The sequence below is a fragment of the Polypterus senegalus genome, chromosome 5, assembly GCF_016835505.1.
Source record: "Polypterus senegalus isolate Bchr_013 chromosome 5, ASM1683550v1, whole genome shotgun sequence".
Lineage (NCBI taxonomy): Eukaryota > Metazoa > Chordata > Cladistia > Polypteriformes > Polypteridae > Polypterus > Polypterus senegalus.
This window is the reverse complement of record NC_053158.1, coordinates 9,212,501-9,238,472: the sequence shown is the minus strand read 5'-3', so window position 1 is coordinate 9,238,472 and position 25,972 is coordinate 9,212,501. Positions and strand designations below refer to the sequence as shown.

The following is a 25,972-nucleotide window of genomic DNA, read 5'->3' as shown; positions in this document are numbered from 1 at the left end:
ATTTCATTATAAAAGCATATTCTGACCCGTAGGAAATCAATTTGCATACCCATTCCTGAAAGCCTCGAAGTGCATGTGTTAACTGTAATTATTATTAGTAGTAGTATTATTATAAGTGTGATGAGAGACCACAAGAGGGCGCTCACGTATGCAGCAGAAGCACTGGAACATTTCACTGGCCTAACATCTGAAATCTGCATGATCTATGGCTGAGGGTCGTGGCGGAGGCTGACTGTTTGGAACCACCGGGCGCCGTAGTCAAGCCAGCGACTGTGAAGGACAGTCAGTCAGTCATTTTCTACCCCGCTTTGTCCTGATGGTGAGGGGTGGCTATAGCCTATCCCAGCCAGCATAAGGCACAAGGCAGGAACAAACCCTGGACAGGGCACAGTCCACTCGGTGTTAAGGACATTTCTGCAGTTCGTGTTCATCTCTATATCATCTCTCATCTTCCACAGCATAATTCCAGTTTTAAAAGACACTTTGGGGTGTTAAAGTAAACCTTCAGAGTGGTTCATGTTTGCTGAATATTCTCCAGCTCCCACACTGTTTAGGCCAGCATTGTGGCGTAGCAGCTAAGGAACCCGATTTTAAAGCATTTCCACCTCCAGCTCACTGACTGACCCAAACAAGTCACTTAGTTTGCATTTGCCAGACTTGTATGGAGAGAATAAAAAATAAATATCAGAAACAAACTGTAGCTGAGTCATTTCAACAGGATTCTTTTCCTTTTTCAAATGGCTTTTCTCCTGACATTTTTCTGCCCTTCTCGTTATCGAACAGTTGGGAAGTCAAAATGATTTCCAGACATGTAAAGCACTGATTTAAACTGACAAACAAATTATGACACCTCACCTGGTCGATTTCTTTGTTATTTTTAAGTCATTACTAGTTTCCTGCTCTTGAAATTTCTGAACAATGCAACCGAGTCCACACAACACAACCGTTCAACACATCGAAACACGACATTTTGTAATCCCCTTAATCTGATTCACGGTCATGCATGGCCGGAGGCAGGAAATCCCGGGGGCCCACTCAGATGCTAACTCACAGGACGTAATTCACACTCTAAAGGTGTTGCCACCCATAATTCAGAGCATTTTATTTAAATTATTTTTCAAACTCTGAAGCGATTTCCCTTTTGTCAAGTTTGTTTAGATAATTGTGAACTTCCTAATCAGACTCTGGCATGGAGCTGAACACCTGATTGTGCAAACAACAGAGAAGGACCTCTCTGCCCTTCATTAAAGATGTCACCTGCTAAGCCTACAGCATTGTGAAGGATCGCTTCCACAGTCTCTTTGTCCCACTTCCATCTAGCAGAAGCTACCATAGGATCCAAACCAGTTCTGTCAGAATCTGCAACAGCTTCTACTACTTGGTGGTCCTGACCCCCCTACCCTCAGATCTGCCCCTAGTAGCAAATACAGGGTGAGTTAAAATTATGTTAACATTTGAAGGAAACCATTTATTCACAAAACATACTTAGTATGTGCAGGATGATTTACAGGAATGTCTCAACGTGTTCGCTATCATGTTCAGTGCACAAAAACCAACGAGCAACAGTACCATTTAAAACCCAGACAGACATTTCATGGGGGAATAGATGATACCACAGTCCGTATTCTGTCCTTCAGGTCATTGATATCACAAACTTTAATGCTATAAACTCACACACCTTCACCATACCCCATAACCAGAAATCACAGGGTGTCAAATCAGGGGAGTGTGGAGGCCGCGGCAATGGTCCACCTTGGCCTGTTCATCGAACCTGGAAAGGTGTGGTCGAGATCAAAATAATCCATTAGTGTTAACAGAATTTGGACTCCCCCTGTACATAATCAGTACATTTGCTGTTTTGGATTATTTGTTATAATTATTATTTATTTATTAATTACTGCCTACTTCAAATTAGTCTATTCACCTACCTATTATTTATTTATCTATCTATTAATAGTATAGTTTACTTTTTTAACTGTCTTGCACGAGTCCTGTGGTTATGTTTATTTTGTGCCATTCTGTGCTGCAATACGGCGTATGAATGGTATGACAATAAAGCCACTTGACTTAAATATCGCAAGCTGGACGACATCGATAAAGAACGTCCCATCACAGTGCCATCTGTGTAGCAGCGGACAACTCTATATAACGTATACTCATAGCAGATCTGGGGACCACCTGCAAAGATACCTCCATGACATAGCGAAGGAATGTGGCAAGGAAAAAACTGGCAGCGTCTGTCAATATGTGGTTTCCAAACTGGCAGCCAGGCAGTATTGTGCACCTAACAAATTTACGGAATTGGATGAGAGTTGGAGCCAGAAAGACAAATACAGGGCATCAGAAAATGGCTATGACTGAAGACTTGGGTTTGGTTGAGGCGCAGCCGGAAATTTAAATGTGTGGATTGACTGGGCCATTGACAGCAATGTGGTGGAAGAATCAACCGTGGCCACTTGGCGTAGATATTAAGGGCATTTCTTCATTAGGGAAACCAACTCTCCATGTTTTTACTGAAGACTAGCTGTTTAATGTATGATGATGTGTATTTTTATTTTTAATATTTCTGCAAAAAAATAAATAAATAATAATAATAATAATAATAAATAAATTCTTCTATGCATTGCTTGTTTTGTATCTGTGACATTGGGTTAAAATACTTGCTTTTGTGTTATGCTATTTAGAATATTCTGTATATATATATATATATATATATATATATATATATACACGAGGGATATCCAGAAAAAAAGGTTACAACAGCTGTTAAAAATTGAAAAATGAATATATTTCAACCAAATTTACGGGGTATGTTCCAAAATATGTGTTTATTTCTCAACATAATCGCCGTCAACTTCGATGCACTTCTTCAGCCTGGGCACCAGCTTTTTATACCCGTCGACACGCTCCGCTCCACCTCCAAAGCCACTTCTCCACTGTCTCCTTCACCTTCTCATCGTTGGAAAAAAGTTTCCCACCCAAGAATTCTTTCAGTTTGGTGAAAAGGTGAAAATGGATGGATCTCGGCCGCGGATTCGCGACGCAAAGTGAGGAACTTGATGACCGAACGAATCTCGCATTGGTGGTAGGTGGAGCAAACGGCCTCAGCAGAGGTTGACGAACTCGCTTTCTGTGATGACATTTCACAACTGACTGACACGGCCCGGGCTTATTTTGACTGTTAGGACCCCCCCTACACGCAGGTATGCCAACCTTTGAAAAAAAAAATTCCCTGCACCCTCCAGGGCACTTGTAACCTTTTTTTCTGGATATCCCTCATATATATATATATATATATATATATATATATATATATATATATATATATATATATATATATACAGGGTGGGCCATTTATATGGATACACCTTAATAAAATGGGAATGGTTGGTGATATTAACTTCCTGTTTGTGGCACATTAGTATATGTGAGGGGGGAAACTTTTCAAGATGGGTGGTGACCATGGTGGCCATTTGGAAGTCGGCCATTTTGGATCCAACTTTTGTTTTTTCAATAGGAAGAGGGTCATGTGACACATCAAACTTATTGGGAATTTCACAAGAAAAACAATGTTGTGCTTGGTTTTAACGTAACTTTATTCTTTCATGAGTTATTTACAAGTTTCTGACCACTTATAAAATGTGTTCAATGTGCTGCCCATTGTGTTGGATTGTCAATGCAACCCTCTTGGGAGCCATTCAGAGGACGAGGTTGCCTGGGAGGAGTGGTGGTACCAGAGAGGGAAGAGTATTGCTTGTGCTTTGGGACTGTGTTTGGGCTGTGTGGCACGGGGAAGACGTGAAAAATAAAAGCCTGTGTGTTTTTGTACACGTGCCTTTGCGTGGTCTGTGTCAGGTCGGGCGCTATATAGCGCCTTTTACTATATATATATATTTTTAAACATTACAACAACATAGATGAGAACAGGCCATTCAGCCCAACAAAGCTCACCAGTCCTATCCACTTAATTCTTCTAAAATAACATCAAGTCGAGTTTTAAAAGTCCCTAACGTCTTACTGTCTACCACACTACTTGGTCGCTTATTCCAAGTGTCTATCATTCTTTGTGTAAAGAACAACTTCCTAATGCTTGTGCGAAATTTACCCTTCACAAGTTTCCAACTGTGTCGCCGTGTTCTTGATGAACTCATTTTAAAGTCACCGTCTCGATCCACTGTACTAATTCCCTTCAGTATTTTAAACACTTCACTCAGGTCTCCTCTACATCTCCTTCTCCATAAACTGTAAAGGTTCAGCTCTTTTTATCTTTCCTCATAACTCATCCCTTGTAGCCCTGGAATCAGCCCAGTCGCTCTTCTCTGGACCTTTTCTTATGCTGCTTTGTCCTTTTTGTGAGCCAGGAGACCAAAACTGCACCCAGTACTCCAGATGAGGCCTCACCAGTGTGTTATAAAACTTGAGCAGGACCTCCTGTGACTTGTACTCCACACATCAAGGCGCTATATAACCTGACATTCTGTTAGTCATCTTAATGGCTACTGAACGCTGTCAGGAAGTCAATAGTTTAGAGTCCACTACGACTCCTAAATCCTTCTCATAAGGTGGACTCTCGATTTTCAGACCTCCCATTGCGTATTCAAACCTCACATTTTCACATTTACTGACATTAAATGTCATCGTCCACAATGCCTCTGTGCTATCCAAGCCCATCTATGATGATTATCTGCCAATCCACCTCACTTGGAATCATCTGCAAACTTAACCAGCTTGTTATTTACATTCCTTTCCAAATCATTTATATATATTAAAAATAGCCGTCATCCAATTCCAATAGGGACCCTCACACCATCACCCTCTGCTTCCTGTGTCTGAGCCAATTCTTCCCCCATCTACACCCTGAACTCCCAACTTCTTTTAGTTTGATGCCCATGTGGCACCTTATCAAATGTTTTCTGATTCACCATCACACTATACTTCAGTCCAGGTATAAATATGAAATTTGGTTTCCATATTTTTGAATGGTATACAAGTGCTTTTTCATGTCTGTAATAGTGTATCTGATGAAAGCGGAAATCATTTTGTAGCATTACCCAAAATCCTGTTTATGAGGAGGTATGAAATTTTGCTCCCCTCTCTGACTCCAAGAAGCCCACTGCAATTGCACTTCATCTTAGTCTTTCGTCTGCTGCTCTCCACACCATGACACCGCTAAGCCCGATAGTTAGACTTGGTGCTGTAAATAAGTAGCAAGGCCAGAGCAGCACGGGATCATCACAAGCTCATAGCACACGACAGCTGACCCTGTGATTTAGTCAATTTGTTCCTCATGTACTCCAATTTCACCCTTTCAGCCCATAATTGGCGTCTTGTATTCCTGGACATTTGACTGTTGTGTGACAGAAATGTGTGCAATTCCCCTTAAATGAAAGCCTGCTGTGTGCGCTTTAATCACAATGTCTGATCTGTTTGATTGTTCATTTTAACCCATTGGAGCAGAAGCAAATGTGTCTTTGTCCGAAATATTATGGAGGACACCGTATGTAGTAACCACCAAAACACCAGAGCCATATTCATAAACGCAAATGAGGTATTCATTTCTGAAATGTCTGAAAGCTTTAAAACTCTAGAAGGCTAAAGGTCAGATATGGACAATTTATGCTTAGAAGTCTTTGGAAGGTGTCATGGAGACGGATTACATTTTAGCCGTTCTGCTTGCCTGTTGTATTTGTACCTTTTGTGAAAGTGTTTCTTTGATATTTGGAATTCAGGCTTCAGACATTATTACACTTCATGTCTACATTTTGTTAATTATTAATAAAACATGAAAAACGTTTCTGTTTTAACAATGTGTTTACATAGATCGTTGTAGACACGGAACACACATGAAATGCATGTGTTCCAAATAATGATATAGTATTTATAAAAGGTGTCATTTTGCTTGACTTCTCACTCTATACAACTCTAAGCAACTGACATGCACATAAACAGACTTGAGCTGAGAAAACTGTGTGCCGGTGGGGGATGTGATAGCAGACTGGTTGCTGCTTGCTGCTTATCAACAATTTTTAAAGGACAAAAGACGATGATGGAGAGGTGCGAAGTGTTTTAAGGTAAGACGGATGTGCGAGTTTTTTTGTAGGCTCTGGTAATTCTAGTGTTAATCTGCAATGCAAGTGCAATCAGTCAGTCATGTTCCAACCCGCTATATCCTAACTACAGGGTCACAGAGGTCTTCTGGAGCCAACCCCAGCCAGCACAGGGTGCAAGGCAGGAACAAACCCCGGGTAGGGTGCCAGCACACTGCAGGGCACACACTAGGGACAATTTAGAATCGCCAGTGCACCTAACCGGCATGTCTTTGCACTGTGGGGGGAAACCCACGCAGACTCGGGGAGAACACACAAAACGTGGGAAGCGAACCCAGGTCTCCTTACTGTGAGGCAGCAGCGCTACCTACTGCACCACCATATCGCCCATAAGTGCACTCAATAAGCACAAAGTGACAGAGTAAAACTCAGGTTATGGCAGTAAAAGATACTGTACATCTTGCGAATTTGAACCCAGACAAGACTATTCCCAGACAGGGTGGCGTGGTTCACTTACTGCGCTGATCTGCTATTACCCATGTAGCCACTCTTTTACTCTACAGATTTGAATATGTTTAATAAAGGGTTATGTTTTTTCATTAAGTGAAGCTGTACTACCTTCTGCGCCTTCCTGAAAGGAATATTAGGAAATTCTGAAAATATTATTTTGTGACAGTCTGGGTTAGCTCCACCATCCCTGGTGATCTGAAGCCAGTACTGTCGATAACCTGTCCGAGGATGAGCCGGGTCACACAGTCAGGATGTAGGTGGAACAGTGTGTTAGGGATTTTATTAAAACAAAAGTCCCTAAACAGGGGCTCAAAACCTTACCTTATGACACCACAAAGGTAGGGAAACACTGATGTATGTAACACCGAGAACTAATTGAGTAGCTTACTAAGTAGTGTGACATTTTGGAGAAAACAAGTTCATAGAATTGGTGAGCCTGTTGGGCAGAAATGTTCTAATATTCTGATTTATCGATTGGAGTAGACATTAGTCAGTCAGTCAGTCAGTCAGTCCAACCCACTATATCTTAACTACAGGGTCATGGGGGTCTGCTGGAGCCAATCTCAGCCAACACAGGGCGCAAGGCAGGAAACAAACCCCGGGCAGGGTGCCACATTAAATATCTGCAAATACAAAAATATGCCCAGACACATTATAGCAAAGAACAAAAAAAAAAAAATACTCCCCATATTAAAGTTAACACTAACTTATGTTTATTGACATAATAAAATACAAATGAAATATGCTCTTACCGATATTTAGTTGCTTGTATCTTCTATATCTGATACATGATTTTCTATCTAGAAAATAAAAACAGAATGTACAAGATATTTTCACATTTAGCATCTTATCTGACAAAAATCACATTATATTAGTGGTTTGCATGAAATGATTGTCATGTTACCTGCGGGTTCTCCGACCTTTTGTGGCGTGATATGCCTATTGTCACTTCAAGGGTTTCCGGATTAATAATCTCATCTGAACAATGAAGCCAAATGGAAACCTTTACATACAAAGATTTTCACCTTGCCACTCCATTGAGTTTTACGTTTTTGTTTAAATTCTTAATTTCTGTAATCATTTACTTGTGTTTCCCTAGTAAAAGTTCTCCTAATTGGATGACTGTAATTACAGATATCTTCAAAAATGACTGGAGACTCTCACAACTGTTTGCGTAAAGAAGTGTTTCCTGGTTTTAGGCCTAAATGCACTTCCACTTAATTTCCACTGATGTCCTCGAGTATGTAATTCACTGTTTAGTTCAAAGAATTCTGCTGGATCTGCTTTATCAATGCCATCGTGGACTTTAAATACCTGCGTTAGGTCCCCCCACTGTTGCCTCTGTGCAAGTCTAAACCGGATTAATTCTCTGAGTTTTTGGTTAACAGGCAGGAGATGAAGAGTACAGATAAGAGAAGAACGCCCCACGTGGAGCGAGGTCATCAGTGGAGTCCCACCTGAGGTCTGTCTGTGGTCCGTTACTTTTTCTGAATTATGTTGATGACATTGATTTTGGTGTAGTCAGTAAACTTGTGACATTCACAGATGACACTGAAACTGGTGTAGTGGCAGACACTGAGGAGGCAGCAGAAACAATTCAACTGGGCGAACGCCCGGTAATGGAGTTTAATGTAGAAAAGTGCAAAGCACTGCATGTGGGGAAAAAGAACGTCAATTGTAAATAGAAGCTGGGAGACACTGAGCTACAGGAGGCAACCTCTGAAAAGGATTTACGGGTTTAGGCCTGCACAACATTTTCATCTTTTAAGCAATGTGCAGACGTAATTAACGCAGAAACTAAAGTGTTAAATTCCATCGTAAAACTATTGAGTATAAATTGAAGGACATTATGCACAGACAATATAACATACCAGTAACAATAACGTGCGGTGAATACACTTGACTTGAGCATTCCTAGTTTTATCCTCTTTTTCTGTACATTTACATTCATTTGCTCAGAGGTCGATGCGCTTGTTGCTTCCTGAGCAGCTTTTCTTTTCTACACTCTAGCGGCCTGATTCTTCTCTTCTTTCGTTGCTATCTTTTCGCGTTAAAACTAATTACGTCAGTGTTTGTGTTGCAATTACTTAGTACGTTTAATTTGTCACTTGAGCTGGCACTTAAGTCTTCAATCTGCCTCAAGAATGATTTAAGATATGAAGAGGCAGAAGAAGTGACGGCGAAGGTGGTAGGGATGAGAACGGCACCCATACGCATGTGCTGCACGGCCGGCCTGCTGGCTGCTGCCAAGATTTCATTCCACAATAAAATAAAATAAAAATAAAAAGAGTAATAACCTTGGAGGTCAATCATCACCCCGAAAGCTGACAGTAGACGTCACGCAGTATATGTGTACCAAATTTCAGGTCAATCCGTCAAACGGTTTGTGAGCTACAGGTGATTTAAAATCCTGGACAGACAAATTGACAGCCACGGTAGCTAGCGTAATATAGAAGAAGACCAGTAACGGCGCACTGCATGATAACGTGCAGTGAATACATTTGACTTATAGTTTTCCTCTTTCTCTGTACGTTTAGCATTTGAGGTCATGTAGCATATGTGTACCAAATCTCAAGTCGATCGGTCAAACGGTTTGTGAGCTACAGGTGACAGACAAACGGACAGCCACAGTAGTGTATTATATATAAAGACTAGTGAAACCACATCTAGAGTACAAGAAAGACATAGTAGCACATGAAGCTGTCCAGAGGAGAGCAACCTGGACTTAAGGAGAAGTCCTTCTGTGACAGATTCTGAGAATTAAACCATCTGCTCCCACATCTCGTGCCAAAGCCGCTCAGACCCCGCTACCACACCCCCACCGGAAGACGCGAGTGCCAACTTTTAATTATTTATTACTTGCCAACCAGCCACAGGCCTCACTTTACCACAAACCTCCCCACTTAAAGCCGCTAGGTCCACGGGAAGGTTCCACACCTCACCTAACCCACTTGTGGCACTGGTCGGCAGCGGAGGCCTGTCACTGCACTAAAACCAAATAATTAATAATAAAAGCACTACAACAGCCCGTTCTTAAAACCAACCTAAGCCACCTTTGTAAAAACAGGACATTAAAAGAAACATCAATCCATCCATCCATTATCCAGCCAGCTATATCGTAACTACAGGGTCGCTGGGTCTGTTGGAGCCAATCCCAGCCAACACAGGAGAACTTTAAAATGACGATTAAACAATCAATACATAAGTTCAGTTCTTTAAACGTCCCCTTTCGGCTTGAGTGTTGTGGGCTCTTTAACCCTTAAACCGCCGGAACTGGCTCTAGTCGATTCCCAATGCCATTTGCCAGCACGCCGGAGCTGATCAGTCCGTGCCGTCCATTCGTTGAGCAGCCAGCTCATGGCCACTGGCGCCCCCTAGCGAATCAGCATCACTGTCCCTGGGATTCAGCCGCTGCACTCGACTAGCCTGCCAGTGTCAGCGTTGGCCTCTGTGTGCTTTGTGTGCAGCCAGTTCAAGTGCAGCTGGCACAGTCGGTGATTTACTGAATTTCATCAATGGTGTCAGTTGCACCTTATACATATAATAATAGATTGTTGCAGTAGTTTTTATTCATAGTTTTTACAGTTCATCAGTAGTGTGTAAAATGATCAGTGTTGCAGTAATTGTGATGATCTTTGCATGAAAAGAATGTGTTTCATTAAAATGTCATTGTGAATTGTGACGTTTCCTTAAAAAGTGGTGGCTCTAAGGCTAGAGATCTGCACTAGCAATCGGAAGGTTGCCAGTTCGAATCCCATAAATGCCAAAAGTGACTCTGCAATTAACCTTAACCTGAAATTGCTCCATCCTGGTTATGACGTTAATCTGCACCCAGCATCTGCATGTAGGCCCTCCAACCTGCAAGGGAAAAACCTGGGGGTTGGTGGCAGAATTGGCACTCCAGCCACTGCAAAAAAACCTCACACTGGTTCCATTCCATCTGAACGTGTGTGGTGCTGAGGTGTCACCTGTTGCATAGCTACACTCGGGTCCCAATCTGGGATCCTGAGTTGGTTTGTCATGTGGTGGGTGTGGTATCATTGCGTGCTCTCTCTTACAACGCGCAGCAAAAAAGGTGCATTAACCCCCAAGTAGGTGGCAGTTTAAGGGTTAAAAGCCCCGCTTGCTGTTCCTTTGTCTGGTCTTCAGTGCTCACCACCTTGGCTCATCCCACCAACGTCACCAAATGTGACCTTGCTACCGGGTCTGAGCGGGAAGTCTCTTGAACCTCAGTCGTCGGTAGTCATGATGGGGATTGTCACATGACTGTGATGGTTTCATTCTTGTTTCAAGTTCTGTGTTTTGAATGGCACAGATGTTCACTGTGTTTTATGGACTAATTATCCCGGGAAGAGCGCACTGCACTTTGGGACACTCTTTGATTTTTTTTTTAATTGTTTTTATAAAAGCACTTGGCACCTTTATCCACATATCCCATGCATCGTGTTGTGTCCTCATCTATTGGCTCATCCGGGTCATGAGTATCGATGATCCGGGTTCAAGAGGCTTCCCGGATAGACCTGGTAACGTGGGGCCAATCACACTGCTTAGTTTCGAGAAGAGGAGACTGTTGGGTGACCTCATTCAGGTGTTTAAAATCCTCAAAGGCATTGATAAAGTAGATCCAGCAAAATTCTTTCAACTACATATGTATGCAAGGACATCAGTGGAAGTTAAGGGAAAAGTGCATTTAGGACTGAAGCCAGGAAGGTCTTCTTTATGCAAAGAGTTGTGGGAACCTGAAACAAATGACGAGACATGGAGCTGAAACAGAAACCTTGACAACATTTAAGAAGAATCTGGATGAGATATCAGGACACCTTTGCTATTAGCTAAATCATCATAAATGACGGACTGAATGGTCTCCTCTCGCTGGTCAAACTTCTTATGCTCCTCTATTCTATCTCTAATTTTGGATCATGGCAGCCTTTTGTGCAGATGTTTGTCTTTTCTACTATTTATTTTCGCATCTCTCAAGGACACCATTTTCCTTTCATAGTTTAGAGGTATCCTGTCAAGGACATTCTTCAGCTCTCGTATAATCCAAAGAGAATCACGGGTGTCAGGAGGAGGATGGATGGATTTCCATTATGAGTCAGCACATGAACTAATATGAATTGTTTTTTTGTTTTCAGTTCGGTGGCTTCAGGGAATTCTGGTTTCCTGCCACCAGCCAAAGATATGCCATCGGATTGATTGGCAAAGTAAATCTGCCTCACGGACAGATTTGTGCACATCAAGGAAGGGCCTGACAGCTCCTTCAAAGTCAGCGCCTACGTTTCACCCTTGGCTGCTGCCATAGAAAGTCAATTCCTTTGGAATAAAAACTTGGAGAAAATCGGCACCGTGACACTCCGTGATTTGTGATGAGACGCAAAGAAAAGCTGATGCCATCAACTTTATTTTTTTATGTTAATGGATAGCATATTATTTTTATGAACTGATTTATCGTGTGGAGGGGACTCTCTTTACACCCTGTGGCGGTCGGCCGGGGCCCTGGACTGGCCGGGACACCTCTTCTGTATATGGTCAAGGGGAAGAGGCAAGGACTGGTCAGTACCTCCCCTGGGGCGCTAGATGGCAGCCCCCCGGGTGGCAGTGGTCCCTCAGATTCCCACAGGGCTCCATAGGAGATGGAGTTCTCTACGAGCCTGTTGGGATCCGGCGGTGCCACCAGGGGGCACTGCAGTAGTTCCTGAGCCCATGTGGGCGGTTCTTTCACCACACTCTGAAGTGCAGCTGGAAATCCATCATCAAACACCTGGAGCACTTCCGGGTGGGCTATAAAGGGAGCCAGCAGCCACCACTCCGGGAGCCAGATTCGGGAGGAGGGAGACAAAGGTTGCCAGAGAGGAGTGGAGGAGACAAAGAAGGAAAAAGAGTTGTGTTTTTGTGCCTGTGTTGTGCCTGTGGGAACAGGGGAAGGCATTGCCCACAGGCGAAGAAAAAGTAATAAAACATTTATTTGTTTTATCAGTGTGCCTCCCGTTTCTGTGTGTGTCGAGTCAGGCGCCCATATAGCGCCTTTTTGTTACACCCCATATACTTCACTTTAAAATATTCTTGGTGTCTGCACAAGTTCATAATTTGCTGTGTTGAACAGTTGCCTCATTCAAATTACAAATAATTGTCATCCTCTCTCTGTAGCCGTTAATTGAATTTTTAATGCCAAGTCCAACAATCCATTACCTTTACAGGAGCTCTCTTTCTTTTTCACTTTTTATTTAGAATTATCAATGCTTTTAATGTAATTAAGTATTGTTATTAATTAGTAATGTTACGATGTGGCCTCTGTCTTGTTACAATACGTTTTTATTAATTTTTAAACTGCAATGAAGAGATGCTGCTGCACCGGCCCACCTCAACTGTGAGTGCAAAAGACCTGATGGCGGCCTACATCTATAACATCTGAGGAACGTAAAATGGGATCTATTACATGTTTCCATATTCACCCGGTAGGACTGTAATCGCTGCCACCTACTGAGCCCCATTATTTCACATAGGAAGAGCTGCTCAGCTGAAAATGAAAAGGGCAAAAGGGTGAGAATAAAACGTACAAGCTTGTCTGGAAATGGAAGAGCGAGGATAAAAGTAAAGCTGAAATGATCAGCACCAGGTCTGATTTCAAATAATGACAAACCTTTGATTGCTTTCATGTAAGTTGTTTGAACCGTTATATCTCATAGAGAGTTATGGGGAGTTCAGGTACTGAGATATTTGGTGGTGCAGAGAGCCGGCTTACTCGTCCTGTTTCAGATGCTATTTTAACGTTGGATGGACTTTGTCAGACTGAGTGGAAGAAACAGGAGGGAGACTGAAGATTGGTATGAATGTGCAATGGTGCCTCGCAGTTAGGAGACCTGGGTTCACTTCCTGGGTCCTCCCTGTGTGGAGTTTGCATGTCCTCCCCGTGTCTGCGTGGGTTTCCTCCCACAGTCCAAAGACATGCAGGTTAGGTGCATTGGCGATTCTAAATTGTCCCTAGTGTGTGTGCTTGGTGTGTGTGTGTGTGTGTACCCTGTGGTGGGCTGGCGCCCTGCCCGGGGTTTGTTTCCTGCCTTGTGCCCTGTGTTAGCTGGGATTGGCTCCAGCAAACCCCTGTGACCCTATAGTTAGGATATAGCAGGTTGGATAATGGATGGATGGATGTCTTCTTGAGTAAGTTCTCTACTAGTTTTGCACACCTGGATTTAGATACGTTATCTCATTATTCCTAGTAGATCCTCTCAAGTTCTGTAAGATTGGAATGGGTCCTGATGGAACTCCAGCATTGTCTTGGCTGTGTGCTTCAGGTCATTGTTTTGCTAAAAGGTGAACCGTCGCCTCAGTCTGAGTTTGTGTGCACTCTGGAGCAGGTTCTCTTCATGGACTTCTCTGTATTTCTCGGCATTCATCCTTCTGACCAGTCTCCCTGTCCCTGTACCCCCATAGTAGGACACGGCCACATCTATGCTTCACTGTGGGTTGATATCAGGCAGATGATGAGCAGTGCCCTGTCTTTGATGGACACAGTGCTTGGAGTTTTGCCCAGAGAGGTTAATTTTTGACTCCTCAGACCAGAGAATACTTTTTCCTCATGCTCTTGGACTTCTTTAAATGTCATCTGACAAACTCTAAGCAAGAGTGATCCACTCTACCATAAATACTCAATTGTTGGAGTGTTGTTGAGATGGTCATCTGTTTGAGTGATGATTGAGCTCTTGGTCACCTCCATGACCAAGGTCTTTCTTGTTGGTTACTAATTTTAGCTGGAGAAGTCCTGGTACATAGATAGATAGATAGATAGATAGATAGATAGATAGATAGATAGATAGATAGATAGATAGATAGATAGATAGATAGATAGATAGATAGATAGATAGATAGATAGATAGATAGATAGATAGATATGAAAGGCACTATACTGTATAATAGATAGACATTTAGCTACCCTGCTGAATTTTATAAGAAATTCTCCACTCAGCTAGCTCCCATCTTATTAGCAACATTTATAGAAGCTAGAGACAATCAAATTCTACCTCAAACTTTTCACCAAGCATTAATCATCATCTTTCCTAAACAAAATAAGGACTTATTACAATGTGCATCATACAGACCAATTTTACTTACGAATAATGATGTTAAGATACTCTACAAAGTTCTAGCTAGAAGGATGGAGAAAGTGCTGCCTTCAGTAATGTCACAAGATCCAACTGGATTTATTAAAGGCTGACACTTAGCTTCCAATCTTTGACACCTGTTTAATGTAATATATTCACCCACAAACTCCAACACACTAAAGATATTATTATCGTTGATGCAGAAAAAGCATTTGGCATGATTGAATGGAAATACCTTTTCACCACATTGGAGAAATTTGGGTTTGGCCCGAAAATTTGTGCGTCGATCAGACTACTGTATACCAATCCAGAAGCTTCAGTTTGTATTAACAACATTTGCTCAGACTACTTTAAACTAGAACATGGTACTACACAAGGATGCCCTTTGTAACCGCCACTTTTCGCATTCGCCATTGAGCCACTGGCAGTTCACTGTTGAAATGCTTATCAGATAAATGGGATTATCAGAGAAGGACTTGAACAGAAAGTTTCTCTAGTATTCATTCATTATTGTTATTTGTGTTTTGTGTTTGTTATAAGTTACAGGGAAAAGGGAGGGTTATAAGGAACCTAATCAAAGACTTTGTTAAAGTACGCTGATGACACTGCTATTGTGGGCTGCATCAGGAGTGGGCAGGAGGAGGAGGAGAAATGGAGCCTAATCAAGGACTTTGTTAAATGGTGCGACTCAAACCACCTACAACTGAACACCAGCAAAACAAGGAGCTGTTGGTGGATTTTAGGAGGCCCAGGCCCCTCATGGACCCTGTGATCATCAGAGGTGACTGTGCAGAGGGTACAGACCTATAAATACCTGGGAGTGCAGCTGGATGACAAATTTGACTGGACTGCCAATACTGATGCTCTGTACAAGAGAGGACAGAGCCGACTATACTTCCTTAGAAGGCTGGCGTCCTTCAACTTCTGCAATAAGATGCTGCACATGTCCTATCAGACGGTTGTGGCGAGTGCCCTCTTCTACGCGGTGGTGCGCTGATGAGACAGCATAAAGAAGAGGGATGCCTCACGCCTGGACAAACTCATGAAAAAGGCAGGCTCTGTTTCTGCCTTGCACCCTAGGCTTGCTGGGATAGGATTCAGCGTCCCTGCGACCTTACGCAAGGATAAAGCAGATTTAGAATTTGGATGGATGGATATAATAACCAAGAGATTTTTTTAAGCATCCGGGCAAGGACTTGGGGTCTCTCAGTAGTATCAAATGACCTGTTGCAGCAGAAGCCTCTTGTGCTGAAATGGTCTCTTTAGACTAATTAGCATGTAGCGCAATCTCAAGAAAGGCATTCATTTCTTTAATGAAGCCAAACATCTGCTGGTCGGCATCTGGCATTTCATTTAATTGGCTCTTTTCAGTCTCGGCTGATGGTTTTCCTCCTGCATGGGAAAGACACTCATGTCAGACTGGTTACTCTAAATTAGTGTGCGGACGCAGTCCTGCGATTGACTGGCACCCCTTCCAGTGCTGCTTCCTGTTTAGCATCAAGAGGTGGTGGGATAGCCTTCACTCCCTGGCAACCAGTGCCCTCCATAACGTCCGGGGACCTATTTTTCCTTGATTTTACCACTTCTGGTCAACAGTTTAAAATTATAAATCAAACAATTCAGACATTGTGATTAAGGTGCACAGTGCAGACTTCCATTTCAGGGGATTTGTACACACTTCGGTCACACAAAACTGTTCCTACAAGGCCCCCCCCATGTTTGGGAAACAGCAATGGCAGGTCATATTGAGTTCTTTGTCGCATTTCACTCGCATGCAGTGACTGTTTGAAGTTTGCTATTCACAGACATCATCAGGTGCTAAGGATCTTCTCTGGTGATGTTCTGCCAAGCCTCCTGCTTGTTTTGGGGGGCTTGTCCGCTTACTTTTTCTCTTTAGCATATGGAAGGCCTGCTCAATTGGATTTAAATCAGGTGAATTTTCCATTTTTTAGCTTTGATAAACACAGTACAAATGGGTGGATGCTAGGTGCCACTATTGCCCATTTTAAACTCACCAGACAGATGTTCTGGACAACAGGTTAAAAGCACTAAGAAGACTTTTAATATGTACTTCTTCTTCAAAACAGAGCCTCCAAAGCACCACGGCCACAATAAACTGGTAATAAACACGATATTTTTTTCTCCTCCACACCTCCCAGCAAGCGTTGTGCACCTCCTCCTGACTCCGGGCTCGCTTGCTGGATTCACAGCAGTTCTTTAAATAGTCCTCGACCCGGAAGTGCTTCTGTCCTTCCGTCCACGTGATTTGTCAGCGAGTGTCCTGGATCAAAACCAAGAGCCAGGCCTTTAAAGAGCTCTTGGGCACACATGGCCATCAGCAGTGTGTCTGTCTGTGCAGAGAGTGGTGACCTCATCAAAAGGTTTACATGACATTCAAGTCTGTGATGACTCTTCCTATGAAGTCAGTAGATAGATTGGAAGAGCATGGGGGGGATTGTCATGAGGTCACTGGAAAGGAGTGTGTGGTGCTCCTGATATCTCTGCAAAAGTACGATGGGCCGATGAAGACGAAGTCTTTAGAGTCCTGGTGCTACCTGTCCCGCTGTATGGTTATGAGACATGGCCGCCATCCAGTGACTTGAGACGAAGATTGAACTCATTTGGTACTATGTCTCTTCAGAGAATCTTTAGGTACCGCTGGTTTGACTTTGTGTTGTTCATGGAGTCCCGAATAAGGCTCATTACCTGCACTATGAGGGAGTGTGGCACTATGGCCATGTGGCGTGATTCCCTGAGTTTGATCTGGCTTGCAGGATCCTCATTATTGAGGGTCTGAGTGGCTAGATCAGGCCAAAGGGATGCCCACGTAACACATCGCTACAGCAGATAGAGGGTCATTTCTGGAGGGTCTGCCTGGGGTGTTGCCAACCAAGATCCCAAGCTGTTTCATCATGTGGTGGGTGTGACAACACGCTGTACCAGTGCCCCCCTGAACTGACCTTGAACAAAACACACATGAACATGGATGGAAACTATGGAGTCATTTAGCCATAAGGGCGAAGCGGTGGTTCTGAGGCAAGGGATCTGCGCTGGCAATCGGAAGGTTGCCAGTTGGAATCCCATAAACGTCAGAAGTGACTCTACTCCGTTGGGTCCTTGAGCAAGGCCCTTAACCTGCAATTGCTTCGTCCTGAGTATGACATTAATTTACAAGTAGGTCCTCCAACTTACAGGGAAAACTTGGGAGTTGGTGGTGGGATTGGCACTCCCACCACTGTAAAAAAAACTCACATTGTTCCAGTGTGGTGCTGCACTCGGGACCCAGTCTAGGTGGTTTGTTGTGTGGTGGATGTGGCAACGCGTTATCGGCATATGCTCCCAACCCCTCCCATTTTTATACATGGTGCCCCCATTTTTAGGGGCTCAAAAGTATTTGGACATTTGACTGATCATTTGTTCCATAACCAGGTGTGAACAGGTCCCCCATTAGGTCTTTGACTATTAAGCAGGTAGATGGACTGCAGTTGATTCCAAGTGTAAAATTTTTATTTGGAAGCTGTCACTGTGAACTCTCAATATGAGGTCCAAAGAGCTATCCATGTATGTAAAAACAGGCCATCATTAGGCTGAGAAAACCAAACAAAACCTTTACAAAGACAACAGAAACACCAGGGGCCTCATGCATAACGTCATGTATAGAATTCAATCTAAAACATGGCGTAAGGACAGAAGCAGAAATGTGAGTATGCACAAAAAAATCCAGATGCATAAATCTGTGCGTTCGCCAACTTCCACATTGTTCCGCTCCATAAATCCCGGTCAGCATGAAAAGTAACGCACGTGCACGCACCTGCTGTCCCGCCCCAACTCCTCCCAGAATTATGCATCTTTGAATATGCAAATCAGTACAAATAACCCTTAAGCTCAGCCTGCTGTGAAAAGGCAATGGCACAAGCCAAAGGGAAAATAGAATTTCAGCGAATACCAAGTGGAGGCAAGGAAAAACGTACTAAAGGAAAAACGTACTATGTGTTGGTTTAAACAGTGGTATAATCAACAAAAGGAAGTTGATCGAGTGACATAGAGTGTTGCAGAAACTTGAAAGCTCAAGTTCACAAACTCGTACAGTGCCCGAAATAAAAAAGAAGTTGTCACATATCAAAGTTGTCGTGAAAAGGCTAGTCGTAGCCCACCGTCTGAGTGTCATATGAAAGCTTATTAGGGTACAGAGAAAAGAAAAAAAATAGGGACACAGTGGGGAAAAATCTTGAAATGTCAACTTTAATCTCGAAGTTTCCACTTTAATCACGTAGTTTATTTTGTCATTAAAGTAGAACATCATAAACTTTGTCTTAAAATCGTTTAATTTACTACTTTCTCAAATCACATCGTAATTAAAGTAGCACCTTAAATGCTTTGTTTTGTATTTGATTATCTATGAGCTCTATGTGTGTGAATCACTACGTGCTTCTTAAATGGGCTTTCTCTTCCTCCGACAGGACACAGAATCCATTACATTTGTGATATTACAGCTCTCTGAATAATTAAAATACTGAGATGTATACTTGATATCATTTTTATGATGATAGGAGTTAAATCATGTTATTAAACATGGGAACATGGTGGCGGTGTGATAGTGACGAGCTGGCGCTCAATCTAGAGATTGTTCCTGCCACCCGCAAGATGCTTGCTGCGCCGTGCGCCACCTTCGATGAAATACTTTATTGTAGCAGTATTGTGTCTTTCACACGTACTAACCCTCCATTCCTGTCCTTCCTTTTCTTTCTCCAAGTAACCAATTGCCACAATCAGCTCAGTAATAGAAGTTAAGCCATCTGTAAGCTTAGAGTGCCGATTCTTCAAAACTTTTAAGAAACATTGAAATATCGTCGTAGTATGTTTATGTTTAATTATTCTATCCATCTATCCATCCAGCAAGCATACAGTGCGAGGGAGGAACAATTCCTGAATGGGGCACCAGCTCCTTGCTAGCGCTGCAACACCATGACCTCACATGTTTAATTAACAATATAGATTATTTAAATGATGGTTACATTTCATTGGTATAATGTTATAAACATATTTTGCTGCATTTTATCTTAAAAATGATATTGTCATCATATGTAAATATGCGCTTTATAAAGTGGTTCAGGTTGTGCAATATTATAACAGTATCGCAAGTTTACAGTGAGGTGATTGTACTTATAAGTACAAACAGTTCTACAAGGAGCACCTGATGGACTGATTGAGTGCGTTTAGAATTCTTGGGATAAAACTGTTTCTGAACCACGAGGTCCACACAGGAAAGGTTCTGAAGCATTTGCTGTATGAGAGCAGTTCAAATAGACAGCATGGCTGAGGCAGCATGTGCTTGATGCTGTATACTGATAATTCTCTTTCTGATCAGCTGCTGTAGAGTTGTGATTCCACACTCAGATACAGTGGGTTAAATACTCTGAGTGGTGCATTGAGAGTAACAATGCTAAAGCAGCTGTGGTATTTGGAATAGTTTGACCATTCTGTGGACCGTTATATTGTTACCGGTTAATTACAATCAGATGCCTTAAACTACTAAACAATATGCGGTTAATTTCAGTGTATATGATAAAGCCGCGTCAGGGATGTGAATCTAAAAAAGAAAGGGAAACCACACTGGAACTAAAGCACTACTTTGACACTGGCTGCCGCCTTTTGCAAAACCAAGCGTAGAACTTGTGCATGCCAGGGATGGAGCTGCTGTGGAAATGTGTGTGGCTTTATGCCAAGTTTAGTTTTTATACATCGCGATGTGAGCGTGGAAATGGGAGTATGCAACATTTTTGTGCGTACGCACCATTTATACATGAGGCCCCAGGAGTGGTCAAGTCAACCATTTGGTAGATTCTGAAAGAGATGGTGAGCTTACACAATGGTGAGCTCAGCAACACCAAAAGGTTTTGAAAACCACAAAAGACTTCTGTCCTTGGTGAAGAAGAACCCCTTCACAACATTTAACCAAACATGGACCATTCTCCAGGAGGTAGGCCTATCATTGCTAAAGTCTACAATCAAGAAAAAGTAAACACAGAGGGTTTACCACAAAGTGCAAACCACTGGTGAACCTCAAGCATAGGAAGAGCACATTAGATTTGGACACATTTTTTAAAAGCTTTTCTAGTTCTGGAATAATATTCTTTGGACAAAGGAAACCAAGATCACAATGTACCAGAATTTTGGAGCGACAGGAGTATCGAGAAGAGAAGAAATGGCTCATGATCCAATAAATACCACGTCATCTGTGACACATGGTGGAGATCACGTTATGGCCTGGTTACGCATGGCTGCCAATGGAAGTCAGTCACTGGTGTTTATTGATGACATGACTGCTGGCAGAAGTAGCAGGATGAATTCTGAAGTGTAGAGGGTGCTGTACTGTCTGCTCAGATTCCGACAAATGCTGCAAAACTGACAGGATGACACTTCACAGTACAGATGGACAATGAGCCGAAACGTACTGTGACAGCAAACCAAGTGCTACTGAAGGCAAAGTAATGGAATATTCTTCAATGGCCAAGCCAATCAACTGACCTCAAACCAACTGGACACGCAGTTCACTTGCGGAAGAAAAAACTGAAGGCCGAAAGTCCAACAAACAAGCAGCACCTGAAGACGGTGGCAGAAAGGGCTTGCAGAGCATCACTGGAGTGGAAAGCCAACACTTGTAGATGACCGTGGGTTCGGACTTCAGGCAGTCATTGCCTGGAAAGGATATTCAACCCATCCATCCATCCATTATCCAACAAGCTATATCCTAACTGCAGGGTCACGGGGGTCTGCTGGAGCCGATCCCAGCCAACACAAGGCAGGAAACAAACCCCCGGGAAGGGTGCCAGCCCACCGCAAGGCGCACACACACACCATGCGCAATGTCTTGGACTGTGGGAGGAAACCCACACAGACACAGGGAGAACATGCAAACTCCACACAGGGAGGACCCGGGAAGCGAACCTGGGTCTCCTAACTGTGAGGCAGCAGCGCTATATTGGATATTCAACCAAATATTGAAAATAATTATTATAGTTATGATTATATTAGTTTGTCCAAACAGTTTTGAGCCCCTGAAAATGGAGGACCATGTGTAAAAATGGCTGTCTTTTCTAAATAGCTCATACAATATTTTTGTTAAACCCCTTGAAGTAAAGCTGAAAGTCTACACTTTAATCACATCTTGATTGCTTTGTTTCAAATCCATTTTGGTGGCGTAGAGAGCCGAAATGATGACAATCATCTAAAATACTTACGGACCTGACTGTATTATTATATGCAAAACAATAAAATTTGATTTGACTTTATGTGACATGGAGTAAGCGTCAAGTAGTCAATTAGAGAGTAGGACAAAAGGTGCTGAATAAAACTGATGAGCTTTGTTGAGTTGAATGGCTCGGCCTCATCAAACCCGATATGCAAAAAATTTTTACTCTCATCCATGATAAATACTTTTGTCACACATTTCCCACAATGGTCACATACTGCTGATATTCCGGTAAACTCAGGGGGTATTGAAAGTCTTATATTTAATTATACCCAAGTATCATAAGTGAAAAATTGGCATTTGTGCTTCTGGCAATTTACTTGAAAGTCAGGTCAACAAATAAAGACACTCACAGCCAAAACCTACCAGGTCATTGCTTCCTTCTTCATCAAAATCTTCCTCAATCCCATCAGTCATGTCCTCTCCATCAGCATCAGGCCCACCTTCACCTGGTTCTTCTGTGGAGTTATCCGCGTTTTCGGAAATGGACTCCTCATGCAGAGACTCTGAATTGTCTTCATACTTTCTTTGGATATCTAAAGCAAAAGATACATGTCGCATTTTTTTTAAAAAGTAAATTACAAATGATCACTTTCCCGCAATTTAAACATTTCTTCAATCAGTTTGTTGTCAAGTCAAGTATATATATATATAAATACTTTTTAAAAACCATGCTTATATTAAGTTAAAAAGTGTACTAAAAAGTAAATAAGTCTATCATACATCACTCGTGAAATAAAAGCGTGAGACTTATTTTTTACTTTTTAGTACACTTTTTAACTTAATATAAGCGTGGTTTTTAAAAAATATTTTTTATATATAAATTATTTTCAACTTTTTAGTCCTGGGTTTGTTTCAGTATAATTTTGTAATCAATATTTGAACACTTCCTTTAATATTTTTATCCGTTACTAGCGCCATCTATTGGTAAAAATTTCATTTCTTAATTAACGTGGATTAATCGATCAATTAGTGAAACTGATTATTGATTCGTGTATTGTCATCGGGAAGTGAGTGAGTGTGAAAAATTTCAAGTTATTTGGAAAATGGGAAGTGGTTTAAATATCGATTACAGGATTTGTACCAGACAACAAACAGGTGAAGTTAAAATAAGTGTGTTAAAAATAAAATTGGCTTAGGCTCCGGTAGTTTCAGTGAGGAATTTTGTGCCTTGTGATTTTTAATTTTCTTGTAATCAAACTTTTATTGATACAATGAAACAGAAACACAGTTAAAGAAGTCCAGCAATAACCGATCCTTGGGGTATGTAAGAATAAGAGCCCCCCCACCTGCAACCACCCATCTCATCAAATTTGCAAAAATGTCTAAAATCCCATTTACTCCTGAAACCCTAGAGCAGGGGCATGAACTCCAGGCCTGGAGGGCCGCATGTCTGCAGGTTTTCATTCTGTCCCTTTTCCTAATAAGTTTTCATTGCTAATTAACACTAGAAATACCACAGCCAATGAAAAAACTTGTAGATCCCAGCTTAAATCGCTTCGCACCTCTCCGTCAGCGCCTTTTGTCCTTTAAATTTGTTGATAAACAGCAAGCAGCAAGCAGTCTGCTATCACATCTCCCATCCCGCACAGTTTTCTCAGCTCAAGTCTGTTTACCTGCGTGTCAGTTGCTTACAGTTGTATAGAGTGAGAAGTCAAACAAAATGACACCCTTTATAAATACTATATTGTTATTTGGAACACTTGCATTTCATGTTTATGTAAACATATCGTTAAAACAGAAATGTTTTTCATGTCTTAGTAATAATTGACAAAATGTAGACTTGAAGTTTATAATGTGTGAAGCCTGAAGTCCAAATATCAAAGAAACACTTTCACAAAAGGTACAAATATAACAGAACAAGTGCGCTTCTATTCAAAAATATACAGTAACTGCAGAAAAAGAACCCACATTAGAGTGTGATATTGACGCGCTTTTACTACAACCGCTTTGGTGGCACAATGGTATGAACTGTTGACTGGTAATCAAAACTTTGCGGGTTTGATCCCAGACAAGTCCATTTTGAGAATTCAGCTGTTTTTATTCTTACTATTTTAGAATAAAAACATACATTTGATTTCAGTCTGTAACAGTCTGTGTAATGTATGATACTTGTAAAGGTTAGCTTTGTTTTTTTTTATTATTCAGTTTCATTCTCTCAGTTGCATTCACGATCATTCACGATCCTACCCAACCCCCCCTCTGACACTGTTGTATTCACATAAAGACGCGCTACACTTGTGACTTTACACTGTAGGAAGTAACTTGTTAAAGTCGAGGGTTGGATGAATTTTAACCCAATATCAACAAATTCTTCAGGATAATGTTCAAGCATCAGTCACAATGTTAAAGTTATGCAGGGGTTACTTGTTGGTCTTCCAATAAGACAATGACCCAAAACACAGTTCGAAATCTACAAAGGTATTCATGCAGAGGGAGAAGTACAATGTTCTGGAATGGCCGTCACAGTCACCTGACTTGAATATCATGGAAAATCTATGGGATTATTTGAAGCAGGCTGCCCAAGCCATCAAATTTAACTGAACTGAGGAGATTTTGTATGAAGAATGGTCAGAAACACCTCCATCCAGAATCCAGACACTCATCACAGGCTATAGGAGGACAGCGTCTGGAGGCTCAAAGGAGCAAAAGGAGGCTCAGCTAAGTATTGATGTCATATATCTGTTGAGTGCCCACATTTATGCACCTGTCTAATTTGGTAATGATGCATATTGCATATTTTCTGTTAATCCAATAAACTTAATATCACTGCTGAAATCCTACTGTGTCCATAAGGCATGTCAGATATTAAGAGGAAGTTGCTACTTTAAAAGTTCAGTCAATGAGAAACAAAAATCCAAAGAATTAAGAGGGGCTCCCAAACTTTTTCATATGACTGTATGCGTTTGGTATCATTCTTTTCAGGATTTATCAAACTTTAATGTGATGTGGTTACATTTTCAGATTCTTATTCCATTCTTAAATTATAAATTAAAATATCAAGAAAGACATTTTTAGTTAGGTGATTTAGTTAGCTGAAGGTCGCGGTGCAATGCCCCATTGCATACCACTTTAGTGATTTTTCCTGTTTTTTAAAAAAAAGTTTTTTTTTTTATCTATAAGAATGTCAGTTAAAACAAATGGATGGTTTATTTAGTCTCCTTTAAATACTCATTAAGCATAGTGGACCTCAGTTTAACGGGAATACTCCGATCGGTTAGAGAGTAAATAATTTATTCTCATTTCATGATTTCCACTCCGTTAAATCCATCCATCCATTATCCAACCCGCTAACACAGGGTCACGGGGTCTGCTGGAGCCAATCCCAGACAACACAGGGTGCATGCAGGAAACAAACCCCGGGCAGGGCACCAGCACATCACAGGGCACACACACACCAAGCACACACTAGGGACAATTTAGAATGCACCTAACCTGCATGTCATTGGACTGTGGGAGGAAACCCACGCAGACACGGGGAGAACATGCAAACCCCACGCAGGGAGGACCCGGAGCAAACCCAGGTCTCCTAACTGCGAGGCAGCAGCGCTACCACTGAAATTCTGTTGGTATCTGTAAGGGTACCATAACCCAGGGAGGCTGCCACCTAGCATGTGGGGGGAAGAAAATGACCTGAATACACTGCCATGCCCTGTCATTCCATTATACTGGAGTCCCAACTGGGTAAGGATCCTGGTACAGCTCTGACTGGGACAGCTCTCAAAGTATGTATGTAAGTGGCTATACCCTATGTGGAAGACTGATGTAGAGTGGGAAGCATGGAGTGGGAGCTGCTGGCACCCCAACACACTGCCAGGCAGCAGCGCTACCACTGCGCCACCGTGCCACCCACTCCATTAAATAATAATCTTTTTTTTTTTTACATATTTATAGAATTTCATGATTTTGGCCATAAGTGGGGTGGCCTATCAGGCCGCAACTGGGGGTAGTCCCCCTTAGTTTTACCCTATAAAGGTGTGCTGTGTTACTGTGCCTGTAGTTTGGGGCCCCCTTGTAGTTACAATATATAGAACTGTATTTGTCCCCAGAACCTCCCATTTGTA

At 42.0% G+C, this 25,972-nt stretch overlaps 1 protein-coding gene across 10 annotated transcripts in view; it reads right to left on the bottom strand.

Moving 5' to 3' along the window:
* LOC120530126 (RNA-binding Raly-like protein) overlaps window positions 1-25,972 on the bottom strand; it is a 1,108,526-nt gene that overhangs the window by 4,341 nt on the left and 1,078,213 nt on the right. For 8 of the 10 annotated variants that reach the window (XM_039754308.1, XM_039754309.1, XM_039754313.1 and 5 more), the window contains 2 exons: window positions 22,262-22,444; window positions 7,310-7,357 (listed from right to left, as the gene is read on the bottom strand). In XM_039754308.1, coding sequence (XP_039610242.1) covers window positions 7,310-7,357; window positions 22,262-22,444 — 231 coding nt within the window. The remainder of the gene's footprint in view (window positions 1-7,309; window positions 7,358-22,261; window positions 22,445-25,972) is intronic. The other 2 variants (XM_039754310.1, XM_039754312.1) reach the window with 2 other exon arrangements.